This window comes from Labeo rohita, chromosome 7, assembly GCF_022985175.1.
Source record: "Labeo rohita strain BAU-BD-2019 chromosome 7, IGBB_LRoh.1.0, whole genome shotgun sequence".
In the NCBI taxonomy this organism is placed as follows: domain Eukaryota; kingdom Metazoa; phylum Chordata; class Actinopteri; order Cypriniformes; family Cyprinidae; genus Labeo; species Labeo rohita.
Window position 1 is genome coordinate 44,473,612 of NC_066875.1, and position 25,766 is coordinate 44,499,377.

A 25,766-nucleotide genomic window follows, 5' to 3' on the forward strand; every position below is an offset into this window, starting at 1 on the left:
AGACAGATAGCTAGATAGCTAGATAGATGGATAGATACTAGTTACTTGAGAAAAGTAATCTGATTACATATCTTGTGTTACTTGTAATGCGTTACCCTAACACAGACAGACAGATAGATATACAGACAGATATACAGACTTCAGTGTTGGGGAATGTTACTTTCAAAAGTAATGCATTACAATATTGCATTACTCCAAATAAATAATTAATTAATAGTAACTAATTGCCTTTCTTTGTTACTTTTTACAAAAAGTAATGCATTATGTTACTTTTGTGTTACTTTTAATCACCTGGGCTGGGCTTGCTTATTTGTTTTTTAATAACTAAAACACTCAAAAGTTATATTTTTGGCAACTGTAAAGGTCCTTTCACACTAAAAGTGAAATTAATAAACTTCATGCCAAAGGAAGTGCCTCTGTCTCTCCTGATTTCTCTCAACACAAGAACAGGAGAGGTGTCAGTGAATAAATGAGAAAAAAAGTACCTTGAGTCACTTATTTGAAAAAGTAACTCAGATATTTCAATGTAAATTTAAATGCGTTACTTTACTAGTTACTTGGAAAAAAGTAATCTGATTACATAACCTGTATTACTTGTAATGCATTACCCCAGCACTGATAGACAGACAGACAGACAAACATAGATAGATAGATAGATAGATAGATAGATAGATAGATAAGATTTGTTCAGACATTCTACACAACAGTACATTTTGTCTGAGTATAGGTACACTATGTGGAGTGTGAGTCCCTCACTTCCATTTTCACACTCACACTTTTTCTCTCTCTCTCTCTCTCTCTCTCTCTGTGAGTGTGTGTGTGTGTTCAGAAGCAATGCAGTAAGAGTGAGCGCTCAGCTGCAGCAGCACCAGTGTCTCAGTGTCAGCCGCTCTGCAGCATGCATCAGGAAACACACTTCATCCACACTTTCTGCTCCACGGGATGTGAGTTCAGGTAGGACCATGACCTTTCTCTCCTCTTGTCACGTCTTTCCGCTGCTCTGCTAGCCACTCGAACCCTAGCTTCAGCCGCGGGGAGTCCGAACGGAAACCCCAAACGGGAGCCCGTTTATAGCGTGTCAGGTCTGGTTAGTTTGGATCCTGTCAAGAATCAAAGAATTGTTGCATGTTTCATTGAACGAGAGGCAGTTTTACTGCTTTAACCAATTCAAAGCTGCTTGTTGAGGAGTGTGGACTTTATCTTGATTTAATAACTGAGTTGTCTTTCACAGCCAAGAGAATGCAGAAAGTTTTCCCAGCCTTAAAGATGAAAGCCCTTCCGTGATGGTTTTGCCTGCCAATCGTTCAGTCTTAATGCAATCGGTGTGAAAAACCTGTTCAGTCAGACAACTGTAACGCTTTAAATTTCTTAAAGCACAGATGAGCTATTCACAAATCATCACAATATCTTTCTCCTTGAGAAAAAGGTCTCTGACTTTATCACTAAAATGTGATGATTTTTGGCATGTTTGCTATAGCCTTTTGAATTCAAACTTCTGTACTGTATATTTTATTTCTGGGTCACTGTTTAGAACTTAATAAGAATATATGCTAAAACTGTTGCTCATAGCGGTCAGATAATATTTTAGCAATTGTAACTCTAGGTATAAAATAAAAATTGTATGACTGATTTTAAAAAATCTTTAAAATATCCAGAACATTATTTTATTACATTTTATAGTCGAAAGCTGTTTTTGACTCATCAGCTGATCAATGTATTTTTTAAAGAGGATTTAAATTAAGATGCTAGAATTATTCTTGACATCTAAATAAGTCAAACAGGGTGACTGCAACATTCTGACTGCATGTATTAAATTCAAAATGATGATCAGGACTTTCTTTAAATATTTTTTATCGGCACTGTAATGAAGGTAAGAGGAAGCTAGAGAAGCGTGTCTCTAATCCCAGCTCCTGATTCATATCTAAAGTCGTTCCTGCGTGCTATAGCACAATCTGAATCACTCTAATCATTTCCTACATGGCTGCTGCTCTCAGGCGACTGTCAACATTTTGAAGGTGGGCTGTATTAATTATCACATACAGCACAGAAACACATGAGCGACATGCTGAAAATGTGCTGAGAAAACAAAAAATGCATCTACAGTAGAACATTACACCACAGATCATTTTAGACGTTATGAATCACACGTATATACATACATATATATACATATATAACATATTTATACTCATACATACGCTGAAAAATTCCTTGGTCCTAAAATGTTTAACTCAGTGTTACTTGCCACGTCTTAGTAATTAGTTGTGAAATGTACTAACAATATCTGAGTGAAAAGTGTTTATACAGTATGATATAGTTAGTTAAATATAATAAAGTTAATATAAATATATTATATAAACAACCAGCCAAAAGTGTTTGGACAGTAAGATTTTTAATGTTTTTAAATAACTCCGTTCTGCTCACCAAGCCTGCATTTATTTGATCCAAGTAAAGCAAAAACGTTAATGAAATATTTGTACTATTTAAAATGACTGTTTTCTATTTAAATATATTTGAAATGTAATTTATTCTTGTGATTTCAAAGCTGAATTTCTAGCATCATTACTCCAATAACATGATCCTTCAGAAATCATTCTAATATTCTGATTTGCTGCTCAAAAAACATTTATTTATTTATTTATTGTTGAAAACAGCTGAATAGAATATTTTCAGGTTTCTTTGATAAATAGAAGAACAGCATTTATCTGAGATAGAAATCTTTTGTAACATTATAAATGCCTTTATCATCACTTTTGATCAATTTAGAGAATCCCTGCTAAATAAAAATATTTAATTTCTATAATTCTCCCCACCCCAGTCAAAAGTTTTTGAACAGTAAGATTTTTAATGTTTGTTAAAGAAGTCTCTTCTGCTCACCAAGCCTGCATTTATTTGATCCAAGTAAAGCAAAAACGTTAATGAAATATTTGTACTATTTAAAATTACTGTTTTCTATTTGAATATATTTTAAAATATAATTCATTCCTGTGATTTCAAAGCTGAATTTTTAACATCATTACTCCAGTCACATGATCCTTCAGAAATCATTCTAATATTCTGATTTGCTGCTCAAAAATATTCATTTACTATTTTTATGTTGAAAACAGCTGAACAGAATTTTTCAGGTTTCTATGATTGGTAGAAGACCAGCATTTATATGAAATCCTTCGTAACATTATAAATGTCTTTATTTATAATGCTTTACCTCCAAGCACCTGTCATAAAAAGACTGCACAAACAAATCAGCTCTGACTGATAAAATCAAGTCCTTTTTTTTTACTCTGTTTAAGAAATCAAAATGGGTTGTAAACAGCTTTACTCTGAATTCATCCTAATGGCCTTATACTCACAAGTGGCAACATAAAAAAGGATAGCAGAAGTAATCTAACGACACGGTCTTTAGAAGAGCTAATGGCCAAATAAAAAGCACATTAAAGCATATTCGCAATGACTTTTTAATTTTATATTGCAAGCAAAATCTTTCATTCAATATATCAACCAGCCCCTGAAGACTCCTGCCTTGAATTTATGTCCAAGAAGTTTACTTATCAAAGAGCAAGGCAATTTATTTAACTATTCTCAGTTTCAAAAAGTATAAAATGAAATTAAACTGAGGGAAATGCAGCTAATAGCTGCTAATATGAAAACGTACTCTGTTATTGCATAAAATAACCATAGCAAAGCTAATATTCTCACTTTTCAGCAAACCCACTGACAAGAATGTTCCTTTATATTTAACGTGTGTTGGTGCCAGACTATTAAAGATGAAAGATTATACTAGCAAACACACTTCATCGATTTGTGCTGGAATCATGACCAATATGATTTATTAAAGCATAGCTTATTCATTTTTACTTTCACTCTTTAGCCTGCGGATCACAGCGTCGCTCCCATTATTTTAACTCGTGCTTTCATGGATTTTGTTAATAATCTCATTGGAAATGTTAAATCGTTGCCACCTTGTTCTCTCTCCTCCAAATAAAACTGTGACTGTGAAACTTTTAAACCTGCGGAAGTGAAGACCCTCATAGTCAGCGGACTTTAGCGCTGATTATAAAACTTAAATTGAGCTTTAAACTGTCCGGCGAGGACCTGAGGTTTATTGGGGTAGATGGAGGTCGTAGAGGAAATTAATTCGAGGAATATTTTCTGGGCACCAAGATATGAACTATCCTGCCAGAGAGACGTGAGGAAAACGGCAGGAGAGACAGAATGAAAGAATAATAGCAGCAGACAGAAAGTGTTTGGTTAAATAACCTTAAAAGTCTAGAATACATGAAGAGTGCATTAGCATTCTCATTCATCTCAATGACAGGTACAAATGAAAATAACAGTCAATTTGATGCTTTTAAGAGTCTCCAAAAGAAATTCTGTCTCTAGTAAAACTTCAACAGTAATATAAAGAAATATTACTGATTTATATTTTGCAATAGAAATATGCCTGTTAGAACCAAAGTGTGCAATTCCAACATTTTTTTTTATTTATTTATTTTCTTTTAATATTTACCCAAACATTGAACCCAGTATTAATGAGAATTCAGTTCTTTGAAAACCTGTTTGATAACCATCATTATTTTGCAAAAAGACATTCATATTTATTTGAAAACATGTTTCAATCTTTCTTTCTTTTTTGTGTTGTTTTCTTTTTTACATTTACTTTCTGTTTAATTTATTTTGTTTAAAGTACATTTTAATTTATGTCGAAAACAATTATTTTGCAATAGACATTAATATTTATTTAAAAACCTGTTTGATATTAATAATTATTTTATTTTTAAGTATATTTTTTAAAATCACATTTATTTGCAACCTGCATGGAATCGATCATTATTTTGCAACAGACATTCATATTTACTTAAAAATATTTTTGATATTAATTATTACTTTGCAATAAACATATTAAACAAGTGTTTCAATCTTTATTGTTTTAATTTTATGTTTAATTTTGTTTTAATTCATTTTTTGAGTTTTAAAACAATTATTTTGCAATAGACAGTAATATTTATTTGAAAACCTGTTTGATATTAATCATTATTTTGCAATAATCATTCGTATGAAAATCATTGAAAAAATCTGAAATCGGAAATCATTCATAAAAAAAAATAAAAATACAAATCACATTTACAACCTGTCTGGAAACAATTGTTTTTGCAATATACATTTACTTAAAAATCTTATTGATATCAATCATTATTTTGCAATAAACATTTCAACATTTATTTGAAAACATGTTTCAGTCTTTCTTGTTATTATTATTATTTTTTTTAATTTATTTTATGTTTGAATTAATTTATGTTTGGAAATAATCACTATTTTGCAATAGACCATTAATAATTACTTAAAAACTAGCTTGAAAACCTTTTTTTTCTGCAGTAGATATTTTTAACATTCCAAAATAACCCTGCACATTTATGATCAATGGATACATTTATTTTAACTCGATTGAAGTATCATAGTTTGAAGAACTTGACGAACTTAAATTTAGCTTGCCATCGTACTTCTGTTGTATTTTTTTTTTTTATTTAATGAAAAAAGGTAAATTCTTTGAACTGCTGCTTACACACACATACACACTTTTGAAACTATAAAATGTGTTTTTTCATCTAGCTGAATAGCATGAAATCCATTTTTCCTTTGTTTTGACATTCCTGAATGATTAGAAACTGAGGCAGGGCTGTTTAGATGACAATACAGCCAGTGCAGTTGATAAAGGATAAGGCAGAGCCAAGTTTTTTTTTTTTTAAACCCTATTATTGAAGCTTTCCGTTACCTAGAAGAATGTGAAAGTTGTCTTCTGTTTGGTGGACGTAGAAAAACACATTGCAGCTTTAATAATGAATGAAGCTGTTGAACTGGTGATAAAAGGATCTGTATCAGAGTACATCGCCATTTAGAAATGATTAAACGCATCAATATTGGCATAAGTAGCTGTGATTTATCTGGAATAAGCACTAGGTGCAAACAGATGTGACACTGACCAATGCTCTCTTGGAAACTTGCCTATAATTGTGTGTGTGTTAGTGTTGTTATTGTTATTTCAAACTACAGCTATTAAAAATGGTTTTCATTAACTAAAATAACAAAACTTAAATATTAGATGGAAAATTTTAATGTTGCATTGGAAACAAACTGAAATAAGTACTCAAATGACCTAATATCACAAAGTCACAAAAATAAATTGACAACTGAAAATCTAAAAATAAATCATCATTCTAGATATTAGTAAATACTATAATAACATATAAATAATACCAAAATAACACTAGCATGTGTACTTTATTGGCAATCTTAACTAGTCTCCTGTTGCGCCACAACACTGTCAGTTAGCTAAACAATAACTTGTTAAAACATGCATAGACACAAACAAAACACATTATGCAAACTAACGCCTGATACTATTTACTCAAGCGTTCAAGTAGATGCATGTGAATTCGTAGCCAGCATACTCCAAAACATGCTTATATGTCTGAACTTCCAAACTGATGCCATTGAATATTCAGGTAGCTATAAACATGATGGCTTTAGCTAAACTTAAACAAGATTGTCTTGAGTAATAAATTCTTACCACAAGTAAACAACATGTTAAGTATGCAAAATGTGGGAGTGTGTCTGTGTACTTGCATACAAATATTTCGATCATTTTCAGAGAGTAAAGGCTCCATCTCTTTTTGAGTGTTAATAAAATTCATGTTGTCACAGTAAAAGTCTCTGTCAATAATAAAAAACGCTGCTGGGCCAGAGGTGCTGGAAGTTTCTTCCTGGATTGATTATAACAGCTACTAAATGTCCTGATAGCTAATTATATTGAAGTAGCCTTCAGGAGTTAAGTTTCTTTTGAAAAAGTAGTTAGCTACTTATAAAAGTACTTAAAAATGACTTAAAGCTACATTTCAGCTACCTAAATGGTAATGCATTTAAAAAGTTTGGGTCAGTAAGATTTTTTTTTTAAATAAATTAATCTTGTTATTCAGCACTGACAAATTACATGGACCAAAAGTGACATTTATAATGTACCCGTTTCCACAAAAATATGAAGCAACACAACTGTTTTCAACATTGATGATAATAAATGTTTTTTGAACAGCAAATCAGCATATTAGAATGATTTCTGAAGGACCATGTGACACTAAGAACTGGAGTAATGATGCTGAAAATTCAGATTTTATCACAGGAATAAAATTACATTTTACAGTAGTTTCAAACAGAAAACAGTTATTTTAATCTAAAATAATATTTTACAATATTACTGTTTTTACTGTATTTTTGATCAGCCTTAATGAGCATAAAATACTTTATTAGACCACCACAAACTTTTGAACAACAGTAATATAATGAAATATTAGATACAATAAATGCAATACTTTTGAATACCTTTTAATTAAAAAATATGCCTGTTTGAACCAAAGTTTGCAATTCCAGCATCTACCAGCAGGGCCATGCAAACCAGATAAACCTCAAAATCCTAATCAAAAGCCTAATAATTATTTTATTTATTAAAATGTATTTATTCATTTATTTATTTATTTTTTAATTTTATTTAATTATATGTATTTTTAATATTTACCCAAGCCTTGGACTCAGTAAATATTTGAAGACCTGTTTGGTAACAATCATTATTTTGCAAAAAAAAAAAAAAAAAAAAAAAAAAAAAGAAGCAAATAATAATAATAATAATTATTATTATTATTGTTATTATTATTATTATTATTGTTTTAAAACCACTTTGCAGATACTTGTTTTGCAATAGGCATTAATATTTATTTTAAAATCCTTTTTGAAATGAATCCTTGCCAAATGCTATTCTGCTATATATATTATATATATATATATATATATATATATATATATATATTTAAAAATCTGTTTGGAAACTTTATTTGGAAACAATTTTTTTAACATTTATGATAATAATAAATGTTTTTTGAACAGCAAATCAGCATATTAGAATGATTTCTGAAGGAACATGTGACACTGAAAACTTGAGTAATGACGCTTAAAATTAAGTTTTTAAAATTACATTTTACAATAGTTTCACATAAAAAACTGTTATTTTAATCTGAAATAATATTTCACAATATTACTGTTTTTACTGTATTTTTGATTCACCTTGGTGAGCATAAAATACTTCATTAGACCGCCAAAATTTATTTATAATCTAAACAGTTCTTTATTTTTTGTTGCAACAAAATCAAACTAGAAAACAACACAACTACCTGTATGGCCCTGAAAAATGGAGTCAAATTAATGATGAGCCCAATACACAAAACCCATCATTAGCCCGGTAAACAATTCACTCAGAAATGATATGATATTATACATCTACCTGACACTAATATGAAGTCGTTTATTTGATTTGTAGACTTTTCAGTGCCAACTAAGAACAGAACCGTAGGCTCACTTGTCCTGATGAGAAGCAGCAAAGTAAGAACAAGTGAACTCGTGTGGGCTTGTTGCCATTGGGATTGTGAGGGAATTGATTTAAAGGCTTTTGGCTGGATTCCTCCCTCACTCTGCTAAAAGAAATCACATCACCTCAGCTGCCCCCAATCATCCGATCCAGACAAACATGTGAAATCAAATGATCGGATGCTGTGAAGTGTTAGAAGATCAGCGTTCAGCTGTGGCTTACATCTTTTGTTGACTTTGTTAATGCGTCTGAGTTGCATGGCTGTCGACGGGGTGGTTGTTCTTGAAATTGTGTGACTATTTCTCATTTAGGGTCATTAACATGCCTGCTAATTATGTATTTTGTTATGTCAGATTGAAAACAATTTGATGGAGAAACAAACTGATAGTTAATTTTAAAATTAATTACAAGGAAATGGCAAGTAACACACTGAAAACATGACATTTTGAAGCAGAAAATAAACCTGTACTCTTTACTGAGGGCATCGTTTTTTGTTTTTTTTTTATCAGCTTATGCATGTAAAGTTTGCTGAAAATTGAATCCACTATCTAAAATAATAAAATAAAATAAAATAAAATAAAATAAAATAAAATAAAATAAAATAAAATAAAATAAAAATAATAATAATAATAATAATAATAATAACAATAACAACAACAACAACAACAATAATAATAAATTTCTTAATTAAAAAATAATAATAAAAAAAAATATACAATTTTGAAAAAATAACATTTAACAAAAAATAAAATAGAAAAATTTTTGACCAAAAATAACATTTTATGTAAAATAACATTTAGTTAATTTTAACAAAAAATAAAATAGAAAATATTTTTGACCAGGATGGTTTTTCTTGTAATTGTGTGACTATTTCTCATAAAATAAAATAAAATAAAATAAAATAAAATAAAATAAAATAAAATAAAATAAAATAAAATATAATAATAATAATAATAATAATAATAATAATAACAATAACAACAACAACAACAACAATAATAATAAATTTCTTAATTAAAAAATAATAATAAAAAAAAATATACAATTTTGAAAAAATATGTCAGATTGAAAACAATTTGGTGTAGAAACAAACTGATAGTAGATAGCAAACTGATAGTAGATAGCATTTATGCATTTGCCGGACAATTTTATAATTTTTTTTTATTTTTTATCGTGTGTAAATGTAGCTGAAACTCATCGTCTAAAATATAATAATAATAATAATAATAATAATAATAATAATAATAATTAAAATGTTAAATAGAATTTTTTTAAAATAGAGAGAAAAATAACATTTTAATAAAAAAAAAAAAATTTGATTTTTTTTTAAATTAAAAACATACTTTTATAAATCCTATTTATAATATTCACATTTATTGAAAAACAAATAGTTGCTAAAAACATGTTCTCATAAATTGTATTTAATTCAATTTGAAAAAATGTGGATCATAACAATCATACTCATTATTTTAACCTAATTCAAGGGTTAAACCCTGTAAAATTGTCATTGCAGTAAGACAAAATACACATGTACTTAAAGATTAAATCTATAAAAACAAATCCTAATATTTTATGCAGCATTGCTGCTCAAATACATTTATCTTATTTAAAGGATTTTCAGATTTTACAGGAAAACAGTTTGAAATAAAAAAAATAATAATAAAAAAATATATAATAATAATAATAATAATAATAATAATAATAATAATAATATGACATTTAGTGAAAAACAAATGTTAAAAATCTTGCTAAAAACATATGTTCTCATAAATTGTATTGAATTCAATTTGGATTAATTTGGGTCATAACAATCATCCTCATTCAAGGGTTAAACCCTGTAAAAATTGTCTTGATGAATTACACAGAATAAAAATAACAGCATATGAGTTTGGAACAGCAAGCAGTTGTTTTAGAAGACAGATAGATGATGTGGCAAGAGAAGAGAGTGTGAGAGAAAAACAAGTGGGAATAGAGCGAGAGAAGATTGACCATAATAAAGAGAAAAAAGGGAGGGTGAAGGGAAAAGTGTAAGAGGTATTAGGAGAAAATTGATCCCTGGGGTTAAATACAAACGCACTAACAAACAGAAGTGTAATGGAGGAGCTGCTTGTCTGTGTAAAAGATCTGTAATCCCCATCAGACGCTTCTGTAACGTCCAGAGCTACTCAACAAACCGCCGTACAGAAAGTGTGAGTGTGTGTTCGTGCTGCAGGATTGGGCTGAACAGATGTGCTGTCTCTGGGTTTCATCATGACAGATGGCTGTGATTACAGCTGGGAATCGAGAACCAGTTGCATATAATACGGGAACCGTATGATTTCCATGCCTTTCGGTTTGATTAACAGTTTCTGAATGTCTGTATTCTTCTGCCAAAGCGCATGAAACACTACTGAAATAATCTAATAGTGTTTCCTAAAGCATGACTGAATCTACAGAGAAACAGCAGAAGAAATGCTGAGCATAGTCTGAATTAAAAACACTCACAAAACATTAGAAAGGCTGGAATAAAATCACAGCATTATATTGCATTGGTCTCACTGATCACGCACAACAGCAACTATAAAACATGACCTGTGTAGTCCGATTCATGAACAAATGACTCTTATGAACTCATTCTTTTTCTTGAATTAGTCAAAATCAGTCATGAATCATTCATGTTGTCGGTTTATTCTTTGTGACAACTGCTGGTTATTCATACTGTTCAGAGTTTCACTGTATTACATTTATTTAAACTCAACATGTGAAATAAAAAAAAAAAAAAAAAAAATTTTATTTAGTATTTTTGTATTTATATTCCAGTTCAAATATCTTAAGATCATTGAGAAGGGTACATTTACTTGGAAAGAACTTTGTATATAATTTTTTTTAAATAATTCTAATTATAAAATTAATTAATTATTATAATTAATTAATAAAAATGTATTAATAAAAATAGAATTATTAAATTAATTTATTTTATAATTATACATTATTTATGTTTTAACTGATATAACATGACTAGGTTTTTATTCATTAATTTTAGTTTTTAGAGAAAACAATAATTATAATAATATTATAATTATTAATGAAAATATAATTACTATATTAATGAATTATATATTATTTATGTATTAATTAACACGAATAGCTTTTTATAGGTTTCTACAATTATAATTATAAATTAATTATTTATAATAATTAGTTAAAATAGAATTATTAATAAACATTATAATTATTATATTAATTATATATATATTATACATTATTTATGTATTAATTGATATAACATGAACAGCTTTTTATTCATTATTTTTAGCTTTAACAGTAAAGAAATAATTATAATAATTAATAATAAAATATAATATTATTATATTAATGGATTATATACAGTATTTATGTATTAATTAATATAACAAGAACAGTTTGTAGTGAATTAAATTTAGTAATATCTTTAAATCCTTAGAGTATGCTGAATTCAATGCTGAATTACATTAGATAGATTTTGTCAGAGAATATTTCATATGAGTGTATTTTGTCTTACTGCAGTGAGAATTTTTTATGCCTAATTTAAGTTTAAATGACTAAAGAAAAAAAAAGTTTAATAAAGTCAAAAATCTTCCAGTGCTATAAGACAAAATACACTTGTATGATTAAATCTATAAAAAGTCTTATTTTATGCGGTGTAGCTGCTCAAATACACTTACCGTTTTGTAAATGTATTTAAGTATAATCTATATATATATATATATATATAACAAATACATAAAAAATAAATATATGAAATAAAATATTTTTAATGAATAAAAAGCTAATGTTTATATGAATTGTATTTCATTTATAATTATTATTTATAATTATCAAATGAGTCATTATAAATGAATGAATGATAATGGAATTGTTAGTGAATCTTGTTAAAAAAGTGTCATAGTGTCATCTGAACTGGAATGATAATGGATAAATTCCTTACAGTTCCCATCCCCCGCCGTGATAAATGATTTTATTATCTGCTAGCTTCCATTTTTGGCACAATGCAACACAACCCAACAAAGCCTCACACATAAGACAGTCCAAAAAGGTCCAAGAATGTATTTTCCCCTCTAGTCACTCGTAAATTGAGTTGTTCTTCATGTCAGGCCTGAGTGGCACTGAAGTTTCTGCCTCACACACACAGGCGTTATCTCCCATCCCAGCTTCGACAGTCTAACACCCTCAATAGCAGAGTCATTAATCACAGCAGCCAATTATCAAAATACTGCAAATGTCGCACATTATCACAGCCTAAATGATAACGGCCGCGGAACAAATTTATCTCCAACGACAGCTTTTTGAAGACCCTTTAATCAGCAAAACATGTGGCTACAATACGACAAACTCAACTGAGGACAGAAACATTCAGCATGCAAGTACACAATCAGATACGTGGACTGCAAATGTAAACTAAATACGCTCTCTTGCATCGCTTTGGTGGTAATAATGTCTGCATCATAATGTTTTAATACTCAGGTAGCTTCCTGTAGCAATAAAAATACTGACAGTTTAACTTACTTAAGGAAGATTCTCTTCAGATTGTTGCTCTGCCGTGACAGTAGTTGACCTGAAAGAGAAAATTCAACATTGTTTATGCTAATATTTGCTTTACTTGCTTGCAAACTCCCAGAATCATTTGAGACTAAATCAAGCTTCCCTGTATTATTTCTAATCCATTTACACTATGCTAACGACACTAGCCTCACGTAACTTCTATCTTGCTAATATGCTAGACACATGCTAGTAACATGTTAATCATGCTAGAATCATGTTAGTAACTTGCTAATTATGCTAGCCTCATGTTAGAAAATTAGCATGTTAGTAACATGCTAATCACGTTAGAATCATGCTAGCATGTTAGAATCATGTTAGAAACATGCAATAAACATGCTAGTAACTTGTTAATCATGCTAGAATCATGCTAGCAATATGCTAGTAACATGCTAATCATGTTAGTAACATGCTAGTAACATGCTAATCATGCTAGTAACTTGCTAATTATGCTAGCCTCATGATAGTAACTTAGCATGTTACTGACATGCTAATCATGTTAGAATCATGTTAGAAACATGCTAGTAACTTGTTAATCATATTAACAACATGCTAATAACATGCTAATCATGCTAGAATCATGCTAGTAACTTGCTTATTATGGTAGTAACATGCTAATCATGTTAGAATCATGTAAGAAACAAGCTAGTAACTTGCTAATCATGCTAGAATCATGCAAGTAACTTGTTAATCATGGTAGCAACATGCTAGTAACATGCGAATCATGCTAGTAACTTGCTATTTATGCTAGCCTCATGATAGTAACTTAGCATGTTAGTAACTTGCTAATTATGTTAGAATCATGTTAGAAACATGCTAGTAACTTGCTAATGATATTAACAACATGCTAGTAACATGCTAATCATGCCAGAATCATGTTAGTAACTTGCTAGTCATGGTAGCAACATGCAAGTAACATGTTAATCATGTTAGTAACATGCTAGTAACTTAACATGTTAGTGACATGCTAATCATGTTAGAATCATGTTAAAAAACATGCTAGTAACTTGCTATTCATGCTAGAATTATGCAAGTAACTTGCTAATCATGGTAGCAACATGCTACTAACATGCTAATCATGTTAGAATCATGCTAGCAACATGCTAATCATGCTAGTAACATGCTAGTAACTTGTTAATCATGCTATTAACATGCTAATCATCCTAGAATCATGCTAGTAACTTTCTAATTACGCTAGCCTCGTGCTAGTAACTTAGCATGTCAGTAACATGCTAATCATGTTAAAACCATGCTAGAAACATGCTAGTAACTTGTTAATCATGCTAGCAACGTGCTAGTAACTTGCTAATCATTCTAACAACATGCTAGTAACTTGCTAATCATATTAGCAACATGCTAGTAACAGGCTAATCATGTTAGAATCATGCTAGTAACATGCTAATTATGCTAACAATGTGCAAGTAACATAGTAATCATGCTAGCAACAGGCTAGTAACATGCTAATCATTCTAACAACATGTTAAATCATGTAAACAATGTGCTAAATCATGCCAGCAACATGATCTTTCATGCTTTTACAACTGCTTCAAACTTTCAGACTAGGCTTTCTCAAGCCAACTTAAAAGTTTGTTCTCAAACTTTACTCATCTAGTTATTATTAGTGTTTTAATACTTGCTTTTAGAGAAGCAATAGTTCACTCAAATGTGCTGAAAATGTACTCACTTTCAGCACTTCAGTCCATTAATTAATGCTTTGTGAAGGGAAAAGCTGAGTGTTTGTAGAAAACAAATCCATCATTGTGATGTTGAACATTGCTTTCTCCAGTGAAAGAGCCATCTTGTCTGAATCAGAAGAAAAATATGCATAGATCAAGCACTGAAAACAAGCAGAAAAGCTGTTCAAAACAAATTTGTGGGTGGATCTGGACAACAGAGGATGCGTTAATATGGATTGTTTTGGCCAGAAGCAATGCTTTAAAGCATGACTTAATAATGGATTTGTTTATTACGAACATGCAGCTTTTCGCTTCACAAGATGTTAAGTGATGGACTGAAGTGGTGTGGATTATTGTGATGTTTTTGTGAATGCTGCAAGTCAATTAAAATCTTCAGGATTGCTTTTTCATATATTCATTATGCTAAAATATATGCTGTGTTTGAGAGGCTTAATTAAGTTATGATTCAAAGAGAAATCAACACTAGTACTATTGCTCATAGTTAGGCTGTTTGTTCAAACTTTCAATGCTAAAGTATAACTCATCACAAAGCATTTGCGCAACTGACATGAACAACTGGTGCTGTTTAATGCTGAATGCTTTTTAGCAAAACCAGCAGAGCTGCAAGAACCCTATTAAACCGTTTACTGAATGCAATTGTCTTTCCTATGTGGATGTATTTCGTATTGAAACATTAAGTTAGGATGAACTTTAACATTAAAAAAAGACAGTAAAAAAATGGTACAATGTACTAATACATAATTAATATGAGGGAATTTTCTACATTCGTTTTTATGCATTGCTCTGAAATACACACTGCACTGCATTGTGTTTTAGGGTTAAAGGAAATTTCCATAAAATTAATAATGTCCTACGTTATTTTTTTTTTTAAGTCTACACCAACCAGCCAAAATTGGGTTTGCCCTTCTGGTGGATATTGTAACTAAACCATGATGCGGGCAAAAAGCATTTCTCCAGTAACAGTCATTCAAAAGTCGCCATATTCAGACAAAATTACATTTTTAGCAAGCAACATATAAATCACAAATATTTCATTATGTCACAGTAGATGCTCTACTGGTGACAGATTCTTCACAGGGCTCCTAGAAGCGTGAAATGCAACTGCCGTTGACGTCTCAGCTCAGAATAGACATTAGTCATCAGTACTTTTTGATATTTTCCTGCAAAAGAAATACTGTAAATTTTAAATGAATATATCTGATAAAAAAGTTTGCTAACTTTTAAGAGAATAGACAAAGAGATACATAGATTAGCCTCAAAGCCAAAATGTAGACTAAAAACCACAACTTTTTATCTTTAACTTCTATCCTATTAATATATTATAAATATTATTTGTTATACAGTATGACAATAGGACTTTTGCACTGAGTTTTTGCATAAAATAATCTGTGACTAATGAAAACCATTTTTTCATCAATAAATAATAAATATAAATACAATCAGCAAAAGTAATAAGTTAAATGTAGACTGGTATAAATAAATTTATGACTTAAAAGTCACCAACATTAAAAGAGAAGTCCACTTCCAAAACAAAGATTCACATATAATGTACTCACCCCCTTGTCATCCAAGATGTTTATGTCTTTTTTTCTTCAGCTGTAAAGAAATTTTTTTTTTTAGATAAACATTTCAGGATTTTTCTCCATATAATGGACTGCTATAGTGCCCCGACTTTGAACTTCCAAAATGCAGTTTAAATGCGGCTTCAAACGATCCCAGCCGAGGAAGAAGGGTCTTATCTAGCGAAACGACTGGTTATCTTCATTTAAAAAATACAATTTAAATACTTATTATTCTCAAACACTTGTCTTGCCTTGTCTTGCTCTCCTTGAACTCTGTGTATTCTGGCTTAAGACAGTTAGGGTATGTCGAAAAACTCAAACTCAAAAATCATTTAAAAATCATCCTACATCGCTGCAGAAGTACTGACACAGTCTTTGCAAAGTGAACATGTAAAGAAGATCAAAAAAGGTAAAACAGTGATATAGGACTATTTTGAAGTTGAGGGAGAACACGAGATGGGAGTTTTTCGACATACACTAACTGTCATGAACCAGAACAAAAACAGTCCAGGCAGAGTAAGACAAGACGAGCGTTCGGCATTAAAAAGTATATAAACTGTATTATTTTTATTAAAATAACTGATCGTTTCGCTAGATAAGACCATTCTTTCTCGGCTGGGATTGTTTACAACCACATTTGGGATCGTTTAAAGCCGCTTTTAAACTGCATTTTGGAAGTTCAAATTTGGGGCACCATATCAGTCCATTATATGGAGAAAAATGCTGAAATGTTTTCCTCAAAAAACATAATTTCTTAACGACTGAAGAAGGAAGAAAAGACATGAACATCTTGGATGACAAGGGGGTGAGTACATTATATGTGAATCTTTGTTTTGGAAGTGGACCTCTCCTTTAGGCTTTTGACAGCCGTTTTAATCTTAATTTAAGTAACATTTTCCCTGAAAGTTTGAGTTAGAATAGTTTGCATCAATATAAACAACAAATGAGGCTGTAAAAGTGGTCTAGTGAGTAGATGAGTTTTCCTGTTGGGCATTGTGATGTTTAATGTCCCAACAACCTCTATAGTCCCATTTAGTCACTTGTTAGCAATGAATTACTGATGTATTTTATGCTGTAGAATAAAACGTGAAAATATTATGAGCTTGTGATAACCACAGAAAACCGAATTATGGTGGAACCAGAAATGCAAAAATGCTTCTTTCTGGGTTTTAGGACTCTTTTCCCTTTTGTCTCATTTTATCTTAGTTTTACAAACATGTGATGTATACTCAGATGTTTATTTTTTTTAATGTGCTATATTGAAAGTGTTGCTTTTAATTAGCTTGTCAAAAACTGGATTTGATTCCAGTGGGAAACTTGGTTGCAAACACTGAAAAATTATCAGCTTTTCATCTCCTTTCAAATGAGACAGTTTGAGAAATCTCTCAGAGCTAGCTAGTTATCAAAGATAATCTCTGAGCAAACACTTTTAATTCTGTACTATTTTGTGTTTGCTTTTTATTCCCCAAACAAAGCGGTTTCTAAATTATTTTGCGAACGAGTCTTTTTCAAACACTCGGGTTAATTCAAAGATGAAAGGTTTCTTTCTCCGTGTCTTCTGGTTGGCGGGGACAGCAGTAATTCTCCATTAAATTGCTAATGTGGTTGCCACAGTTACTGTTGCCTGCGTCCTTGAGTGAGCACTAATTACCGTTCCCAAATAAGACCCAACAGCATGTCCGATTAAAGACCGGACCTCACCAAAGACCTGAAAGGGCTTGTGGGCTTGATGAATGCTGGGATAATCCCAAACCTGCTGACACAGGTGGAATGTGGTCCGGCCCCCAATGAGGACTCTCAGATTAGAAATTTGTTTCATTATTAAAGTAGACTTCAATAGTCCCACGGGTTTGTCTCCAGAGTCTGTTGGACTGTGCATTGTGATCTTGATGGTGAACATGGGAAAAACTAAAAAGTGTCGTGTTGAAGAAGCAAGCACTGATGCATTGATACAATGCTACAAAATATAATAAAGACTCTGAAAATAAGCATAGAGAATACAAACTTTGGTTCAAAGCAATGTCATACTTACTAAACATAGCAGCATTGTGGAAAAGAATTTGTATTGATTTCCCCATTGGCTGATTGCAAATTTGTACTTTCTTTTTCTCTGTAATCTTTTATCCCTTGTGAAGGACTGTGCTCCCAAATCTGTTGGCTTAAAAAAGGTCTCCTTTTTATTATTCGATTTCTCTAATCCACAAGTTTTGTTGGCTTTACAGTCAAATTTACGTTGGTTTTTCCATGCACATTGTTGGTTTTGTACTACAAACTAGTGGTTTTGCATTATATCATACAAATGTGACAGGACAGTGGTCAAAATTGCTTTACATTATTTACATGCAAAAGTGAGAAAAAAAACTCCCACTTTTTTCTCAAGATGAGGAAGACCTTACGAAGCAAACATTCACAAAATAATATCAATAACTCATGATTAATATTATTATATTATAGAATCTGTTTAACAATCAGTCAGTGAATAATAAATCATCTAGTTTGTGTCCATCAAGTTGCAAGTAAAAAAAATAATAATGAGGTACCTCCTTGAATAACTGAATCATCCAAAACTAAGTACTACTACATTTATTTTATATATAAATAACTACACTTTTAAAAATAAGGTTCCAAAAGGGTGTTTTCGTAGTGATGCCATAGAAGAACCATTTTTGGTTCCCCAAAGAACCTTTCACTGAACAGTTCTTAAACGAACCATTTTGAAAAACATTTAAAATATCTAGAGAACCTTTTCTGCATTCGAAAGGTGCCATGGATATTCAAGGTTCTGGAACCACTGATGCCAATAAAGAACCTTTATTCTTAAGAGTGTACATTGTAACAAAAACATAATGATTTGATATAAGGTTACTCATCCCAGGCTATTTAGTATTCAAAGGCTAAAGGCACTGATCCATTCTTGGTGTTTATTGATATTATTCTCAGTAAAAATGGAGGTCATTAGGTTTGTTTGGAATAGCGCTATATCATCATATTGATATATGAAGACTCGGTGAAGCATCACATATTGAATTTGGTGCTCAAATGCACTGCGATAAATAAGAAATGTTCTGTACACTGAGTGAACTGCATTAAAGAACATTCTAGGTTTGGACCTCATTATTTAGCTCAAGCGCACTAAAAGAACACCCACGAACCTTTAATACCAGACTTAATATGCAGAAATCTAAGGCCTCTTGCACAATAACTTGTTAAAACATTTTACCAAGACTAAAAAAAATGCCATTCTTGCATTAAAAAAAGACGACAGAGATTTTTTTGTGCTTAGTGTCACATTAAAAGCCTTTCGGTACCTCATTAACTTCACATAATGTCACTTAAAATGAGTTCAAATAATGTCTGTACATGTTCAGTACCGTTGTCTACAAAAGTACATTCTTACCCAGCAGAGCTGCAGGACTAATGGAGTGCAACAGTGACCTTTGCAGTGTTCCTGGTTTCAGAAGTATTTCTCCCATCTTTGAAAAAAATGATAAAATGATTCAGTAAAGAGTTCTGATCCATTAACCAACTTTGAGATTAATCACAACATTACAAGGATAAAAAAATGAAAGGAATAGCTCACCTAAAAATGAAAATTTGCTGAAAATGTACTCAACCTCAGGCCATCCAAGATGTAGATGACTTTGTTTCTTCATCAGATTTGTAGAAATGTAGCATTACATCACTTGCTCAGCAATGGATCCTCTGCAGTGAATGGGTGCCGTCAGATTGAGAGTCCAAACAGCTGATAAAAAGTCACAATAATCCATAAGCAATCCACACCACTCCAGACCATCAATTAACATCTTGCGAAGAGAAAAAGAGCATGTTTGTAGGAAACAAATTTATCATTAAGTTGTTTTAACTTTAAACTGTCACTGTTGTCCTCTCATAATTGTTAAGAACTGTTTTTGGCTTGATCTGTGCATATTTCTCTCCTGATTCAGGCAAGTCGACATTTTCACTAGAGGAAGCAATATTATAGACAGAGGACTATTTTAGCTGGAATAAATGGTTAACCTGTTCAGAACGTTATAAAGCTACATGCATCTGAATGCATTTGTTGTATATTAAATGCTTTAAATACATTTGTGTAAACATATTTAACTGCCACCTGCTGGTGAACAATGTGACCTTGCACAAATGAAGTTTCAATAGTCAACACTAAATGAAACACTAGAGTCAATAACCAGTCCCAGATCCACTTCACAGCCTGCCATAACCAAAGGACAGTAAAAAGACAATCAATGCTAATCAAAAATGCATTATTCACAGGTTTTATTTGTTTCCTTTTTGTGTGCAGACAACAAAATTGACCGAAATTACAGCAGATGAATAAAAGAGCAGATATTGACACATAATCTGCTACTTTTCCGACAGGAATTGATTAACCATATACCTAGATGTAAAAATGAGAAAATAAAATCACAACAAAATTATACTTAGCATCTTATCATCTCTAAATGAATGCTGTTTAGTGATTGATCAACTGTTGCATCAGTGATCTGTCCTGTACTAAACGTTGCTTCCTAACACGAGACTAATGCATGCTTTGTGCTCACCCTTATCATGCAAAACATTTTCATCACTATGCACTTCTTTTAAATTACTAATAAGGCACTATAATTACTGAACATTAGATCATAATACTTATTTAATGATCTCATCAATGATTCATAAACCTCATAAATGCAGCACGCTGTATGATTACAAAGTATGAAACACATTACTGTATAAGAGCAATGACAAATAAACATTTACATTTATTCATTTAGCAGACGCATAAAGCAAAGAAACAAATATAGAATTATCCTCAAGGGAAACACAAAAATACAAAGCATGCAATACAAAGAGTATAGAGTTTAGATGTGTGCATGAAGTTTTTAGAAGATTTTTTTTTTTTTTAATTCTGCTCACCAAAGCTGTATTTATTTGTTTAAAAACAGAGTAAAAACAGAAATATTGCGAAATATTTCACAATAACTGTTTTCTATTTGAATATATTTTAAAATGCAATTTATTCCTGTGATGCAAAGCTGAAATTTCAGCTTCAGAAATAATTCTAATATGTGACCCTGGACCACAAAACCAGTCGTAAGAAGCACAGGTATATTTGTAGCAATAGCCAACAAAACATTGTAAGGGTCAAAAGTATAGATTTTTCTTTTATGCCAACAATCATTAGGATATTAATAAAGATCATGTTCCATGAAGATATTTTGTAAATTTCCTACCGTACATACATCAAACCTTAATTTTTGATTAGCAATATGCATTGCTAAGAACTTCATTTGGTCAGTTTTAAAGGTGATTTTCTCTGTATTTAGTTTTTTTGCACCCTCAATTATCACAAATTAAAAAGGATTCATGTCAATATTGTCCAAAACCCCACTTTTCTAGGGCGTTTCTAAACTTTTGGAGGGCAGTGTACCTCTCCTAACAAACAATACATCAGTGGAAAGATGTCAAAATATCAATTTAGTAATTCAGTAAATTAATCAATAAATCCACTGTCTTGTCTCTGAGGCTGAGACTCTAAATAGTGTCCTGTGCAGCCAACGACAGAACAGTTAGCATGATTTTCTTGAACTTTTGCCATGTCTTTACAACCGGTACACCGTGTCGCTTGCAAAAACAGAATGTTCTGGAAGTCCACTTCCAGAACAAAAATTTACAGAGAATGTACTCACCTCCTTGTCATCCAAGATGTTCATGTCTTTCTTTCTTCAGTCGTAAAGAAATTATGTTTTTTTGAGGAAAACATTTCAGCATTTTTCTTTATATAGTGGACTTCTATGGTGCCCCAAGTTTGAACTTCCAAAATGCTGTTTAGATGCGGCTTCAAACGATCCCAAATGCGGTTGTAAACAACCCCAACTGAGGAAGAAGGGTCTTATCTAGTGAAACGATCAGTTATTTTCATAAAAATAATACAATTTATATACTTTTTAATGTCAAACGCTTGTCTTGTCTTACTCTGCCAGAACTTTTTTTTTTCCAGATTCCGAAATTTGCGGGTTTTTTTGGTATTCGTCATTCTAAAAATTAGTCACACACAGAAACCTTGCACACTGAGTCCGATGCGTAGTAATTTATCCGTTGCGAAAAAATTAAAAAACAATACAAAATGGAATCTTCAAGCAGTGAGGATGAGTTTGTTGCCCATGCTCTTCATAAAAAGAAAGAAAGAAAGGACATATTGGGTCCATCCAATTATAAGATATAGAGAGGAAGGAGAGAATACTTGTTGTGTGCACCTCCTTAAGGAGCTGCGGGATTGTGCCGGGCGATTCAAAGTTTACTTCAGAATGTCAGTAAACGTTGATGCTTTGCTAGCGTTACTGAAGCCATATATTATAAAGAAGAAAACTAATTTCTGTGAACTCAGTGTACAAGGACCTTTACAGTGCTTTGTGCTGCGAGACGAAGTGCAAGTGGATGAACTTGTCAGACGCAATTCTGTATTCTGGCATTCGCTTGTACGGTGGCTTTGAATTGTCAAAACACCTCTCAAAATGCTTGCCACAGATGCGAAAAACGCAGAAAATGGAACCCGATCTGAACTTTTTTATGACAAATGAAAGTTTCGGAAGCAGACATGTAAACGTGATTGACACAACGTGAGGTCGTATTTATTTTTTAACGTGTGAAATTTTTGGATGAAAATTTTGGACTCAGTGTGCAATGACATTTAGGGTATGTCGAAAAACTCCCATCTCATGTTCTCCCTCAAATTCAGAATCACCCTAATATTGCTGGTTTACCTATTTTGTTAAGGGTGTTTGATCTTCTTTGCATGTTCACTTTGAGAAGACTGGGTCGGTACTTCTGCAGCGATGTAGGATGATTTTGAAATGATTTTTGAAGTTGAGGGCGAAAATACGGTCAGAGTTTTTCGACATAACCTGTCTTGATCCAGAATACACAGAGTTTAGGCAAAGCAAGACAGAGTGAGCTTTTGAGATTAAAAGTATTTAAATTGTATTTTTTTAATGAAAATAACCAATCATTTCGCTAGATAAGACCCTTCTTCCATTCTACCGCATTTGGGATCGTTTGATGCCGCATTTAAACTGCATTTTGAAAGTTTAAACACGGGGCACCATAGCAGTCCATTATATGGAGAAATGTTTTCCTCAAAAAAAAAATTATTTCTTTACAACTGAAGAAAGAAAGACATAAACATCTTGAATGACAAGGGAGTGAGTAAATTGTAAATTTTTGTTCTGGACCTGTAGTTCTTTGACCATGTCACTGGAGCTAAATGTAACTGTTGCCTTCTTAATTCTACAATCCAAATCTACAGTTATATCCACAAGTGACTGCTCTCTCAGTCCATACAGAGGCACTGAAAAGTCTTTCAAAAATGCAGCATGATTGGCCAAAATGTTCAACAGACACAAACAATCGAAAAATAGTGAACTGCGCCTGAGTGAACTGTCCCTTTAGATGACTTTACAGAGCAAGGCATACAGATTGGTAATTCCGACAACAGTCTACAGATGCTGTTGATGGAGTTTAAAGGTGTACTGAACCTAAAATCCATTATGTGGATTGGTTCAGCCAGCTCGGTTTATTGGACTTCCTGGCAGGCAGCAATTTACTTCTCTCTCTGTGTCTTCACCCATAGATAAATGATCAGGATGGTAGCAGAGGCCTGGACCGATGCGGACAGACCGAAGCGATGGAGGAGACAACGCCAGACCCCGCTTTTGTGGACGTGGACCAGGGTCTGACCCTGGCGTGCATCGCCTTCCTCTGTCTGCTGCTGGTGGCGATGATCATCCGCTGTGCCAAAGTCATCATGGACCCCTACAGCGCCATTCCCACCTCCACCTGGGAGGAGCAGCACTTGGACGACTAGCAGATCACATTTTCCCCATGACCTCGGCAAATAAACATGCACCTGCCTTCAAACAAACCCTAACATCATGTTTCAACCCGTACACAGATGACTATGGGATATTTAGGCTGCTAGTCTTTTCGCATTCAGCACCGCCAGCTTTAAAGACATCTTTATGGAAACCAACTTGAATTCTTCACAATTACCACAATTAAACAAGAAGGCATGAATCCTGAAATGAAGTTGATTTTAACACCCATGTCCTCTTTTTTGCCCCTCCCCTGGATGGACGAAATCACTCCAAACTGGAAGCACAAACAAACCAAAATCAGTTCTCACAACCAATGCATCCTGAATTTGTAGTAATAGAAAGGAAGCAAATGTATATTTTTATATTTAATAATGATAAATGAAAAACGCATCCACGTTAGGCATGGAAAACACTTCTAGCTTTGCAAGCGACGCAATTTTGTAAGCAAACAGAGCCTAGTTCTTAGAGTTTCCACAAGGGTTGCTATAGCTGTCTTCTACTGTCAATTTTATTTTACACAGTTGTGGTGGAGCAACAGTTAGTTAAGAGGTTACTTAACAGCCAACATGTTTATTTATAATTTAATGGCACAGAAATTTGCAGTTAACTCTATCGCCCCCTTTAGTAGCACCACTACAAATACAGTACGGTCAAGCATTTGCATTTGTACAGACAGCCTTGCATAAAGTATGATTTTAATCGAAAAGAAGACAAAACCTTGGCTGAAGGCCTTGGGGAAATGGCTAAAGATGAAAAACACCATGAACTGTTCCATTCATCTTAATGTTGTCTTTATAAGAGCTTGTGTCTCTTTCATTTATCGACTCTTGCGATCTGATCCGCTGATGTGGTTTGATTCTGCTATCCTTGGCGAAGTGTACGCATTTGCAGAGAGCTATAGTCTGCGCTGCATGATATCAAGTGCCTCCGCTGAAGTCATTTAAATGAAGTCATGAATGAATGTATCCTTCATTCATGTGAAGGACAAAAAACTAAACACCAGTGTCTTGTCTGATGAGAAAATGCATATGTGCTATATGTCTGTTCTCAAACAATAAACATTATAGTAATTCCAATATTTCTGGTGAATTTCCACCAACCATTGGTGAGTACAATGCAATAGGAATTTCAATGGGGTCACACTACAGTTTGGGGGGAATTCAAGTATAATCAAGTCTTCAGACTATGCAGATAGTTTCACAGCAGCTATACAGTAATGAACAGAAAAATAACGATTTTGCATTGAACTAAATTATTCTCAATTTAGTTCAATTTTTGGCGTTCTCAACCTATAGAGTGTTTTCACAATGCGTCATCAATCAGCCATTTTGGCGGCACCAAACAAAACATGCATATTTTGCTGATTATTGTTGCTGAAATTGGTTAATTATTGTCCTGTTTTGGGCTGTACTAATCAGTCGGACCGGGAAAAACATTTGGAGTACTATAGATGACCAAAAGTTATAACAAATTAAGAAGAGTGCATAAAAAAAAAAAACTGTCTGAGGAACAAAAGGTGTTTGTGGTTGGCCAAACTAAACCAGGATTCCCAGGGCAAGAATCTTGACAACAGTGAAATATTAGGCTAATCTTAAATAATACTGCTTGTAAGCTCTCCTTGGGGTCCAGCTGACCCCACTGGACTTTTCCTTAATTTTTTAAAAATGTTCCC

The 25,766-nt window shown here is 32.2% G+C and overlaps 1 protein-coding gene across 1 annotated transcript; it reads left to right on the forward strand.

The window, feature by feature from the left end:
* The first annotated feature begins 818 nt into the window (after positions 1-818).
* LOC127167984 (cortexin domain-containing 1) lies at positions 819-25,155 on the forward strand. The gene is made up of 2 exons (XM_051114431.1): positions 819-954; positions 23,851-25,155. Exon 2 carries the CDS (start codon positions 23,905-23,907, stop codon positions 24,082-24,084), a length of 180 nt encoding a protein of 59 aa, XP_050970388.1. The 5' UTR covers positions 819-954; positions 23,851-23,904; the 3' UTR covers positions 24,085-25,155.
* The last annotated feature ends 611 nt before the right edge of the window (positions 25,156-25,766 follow it).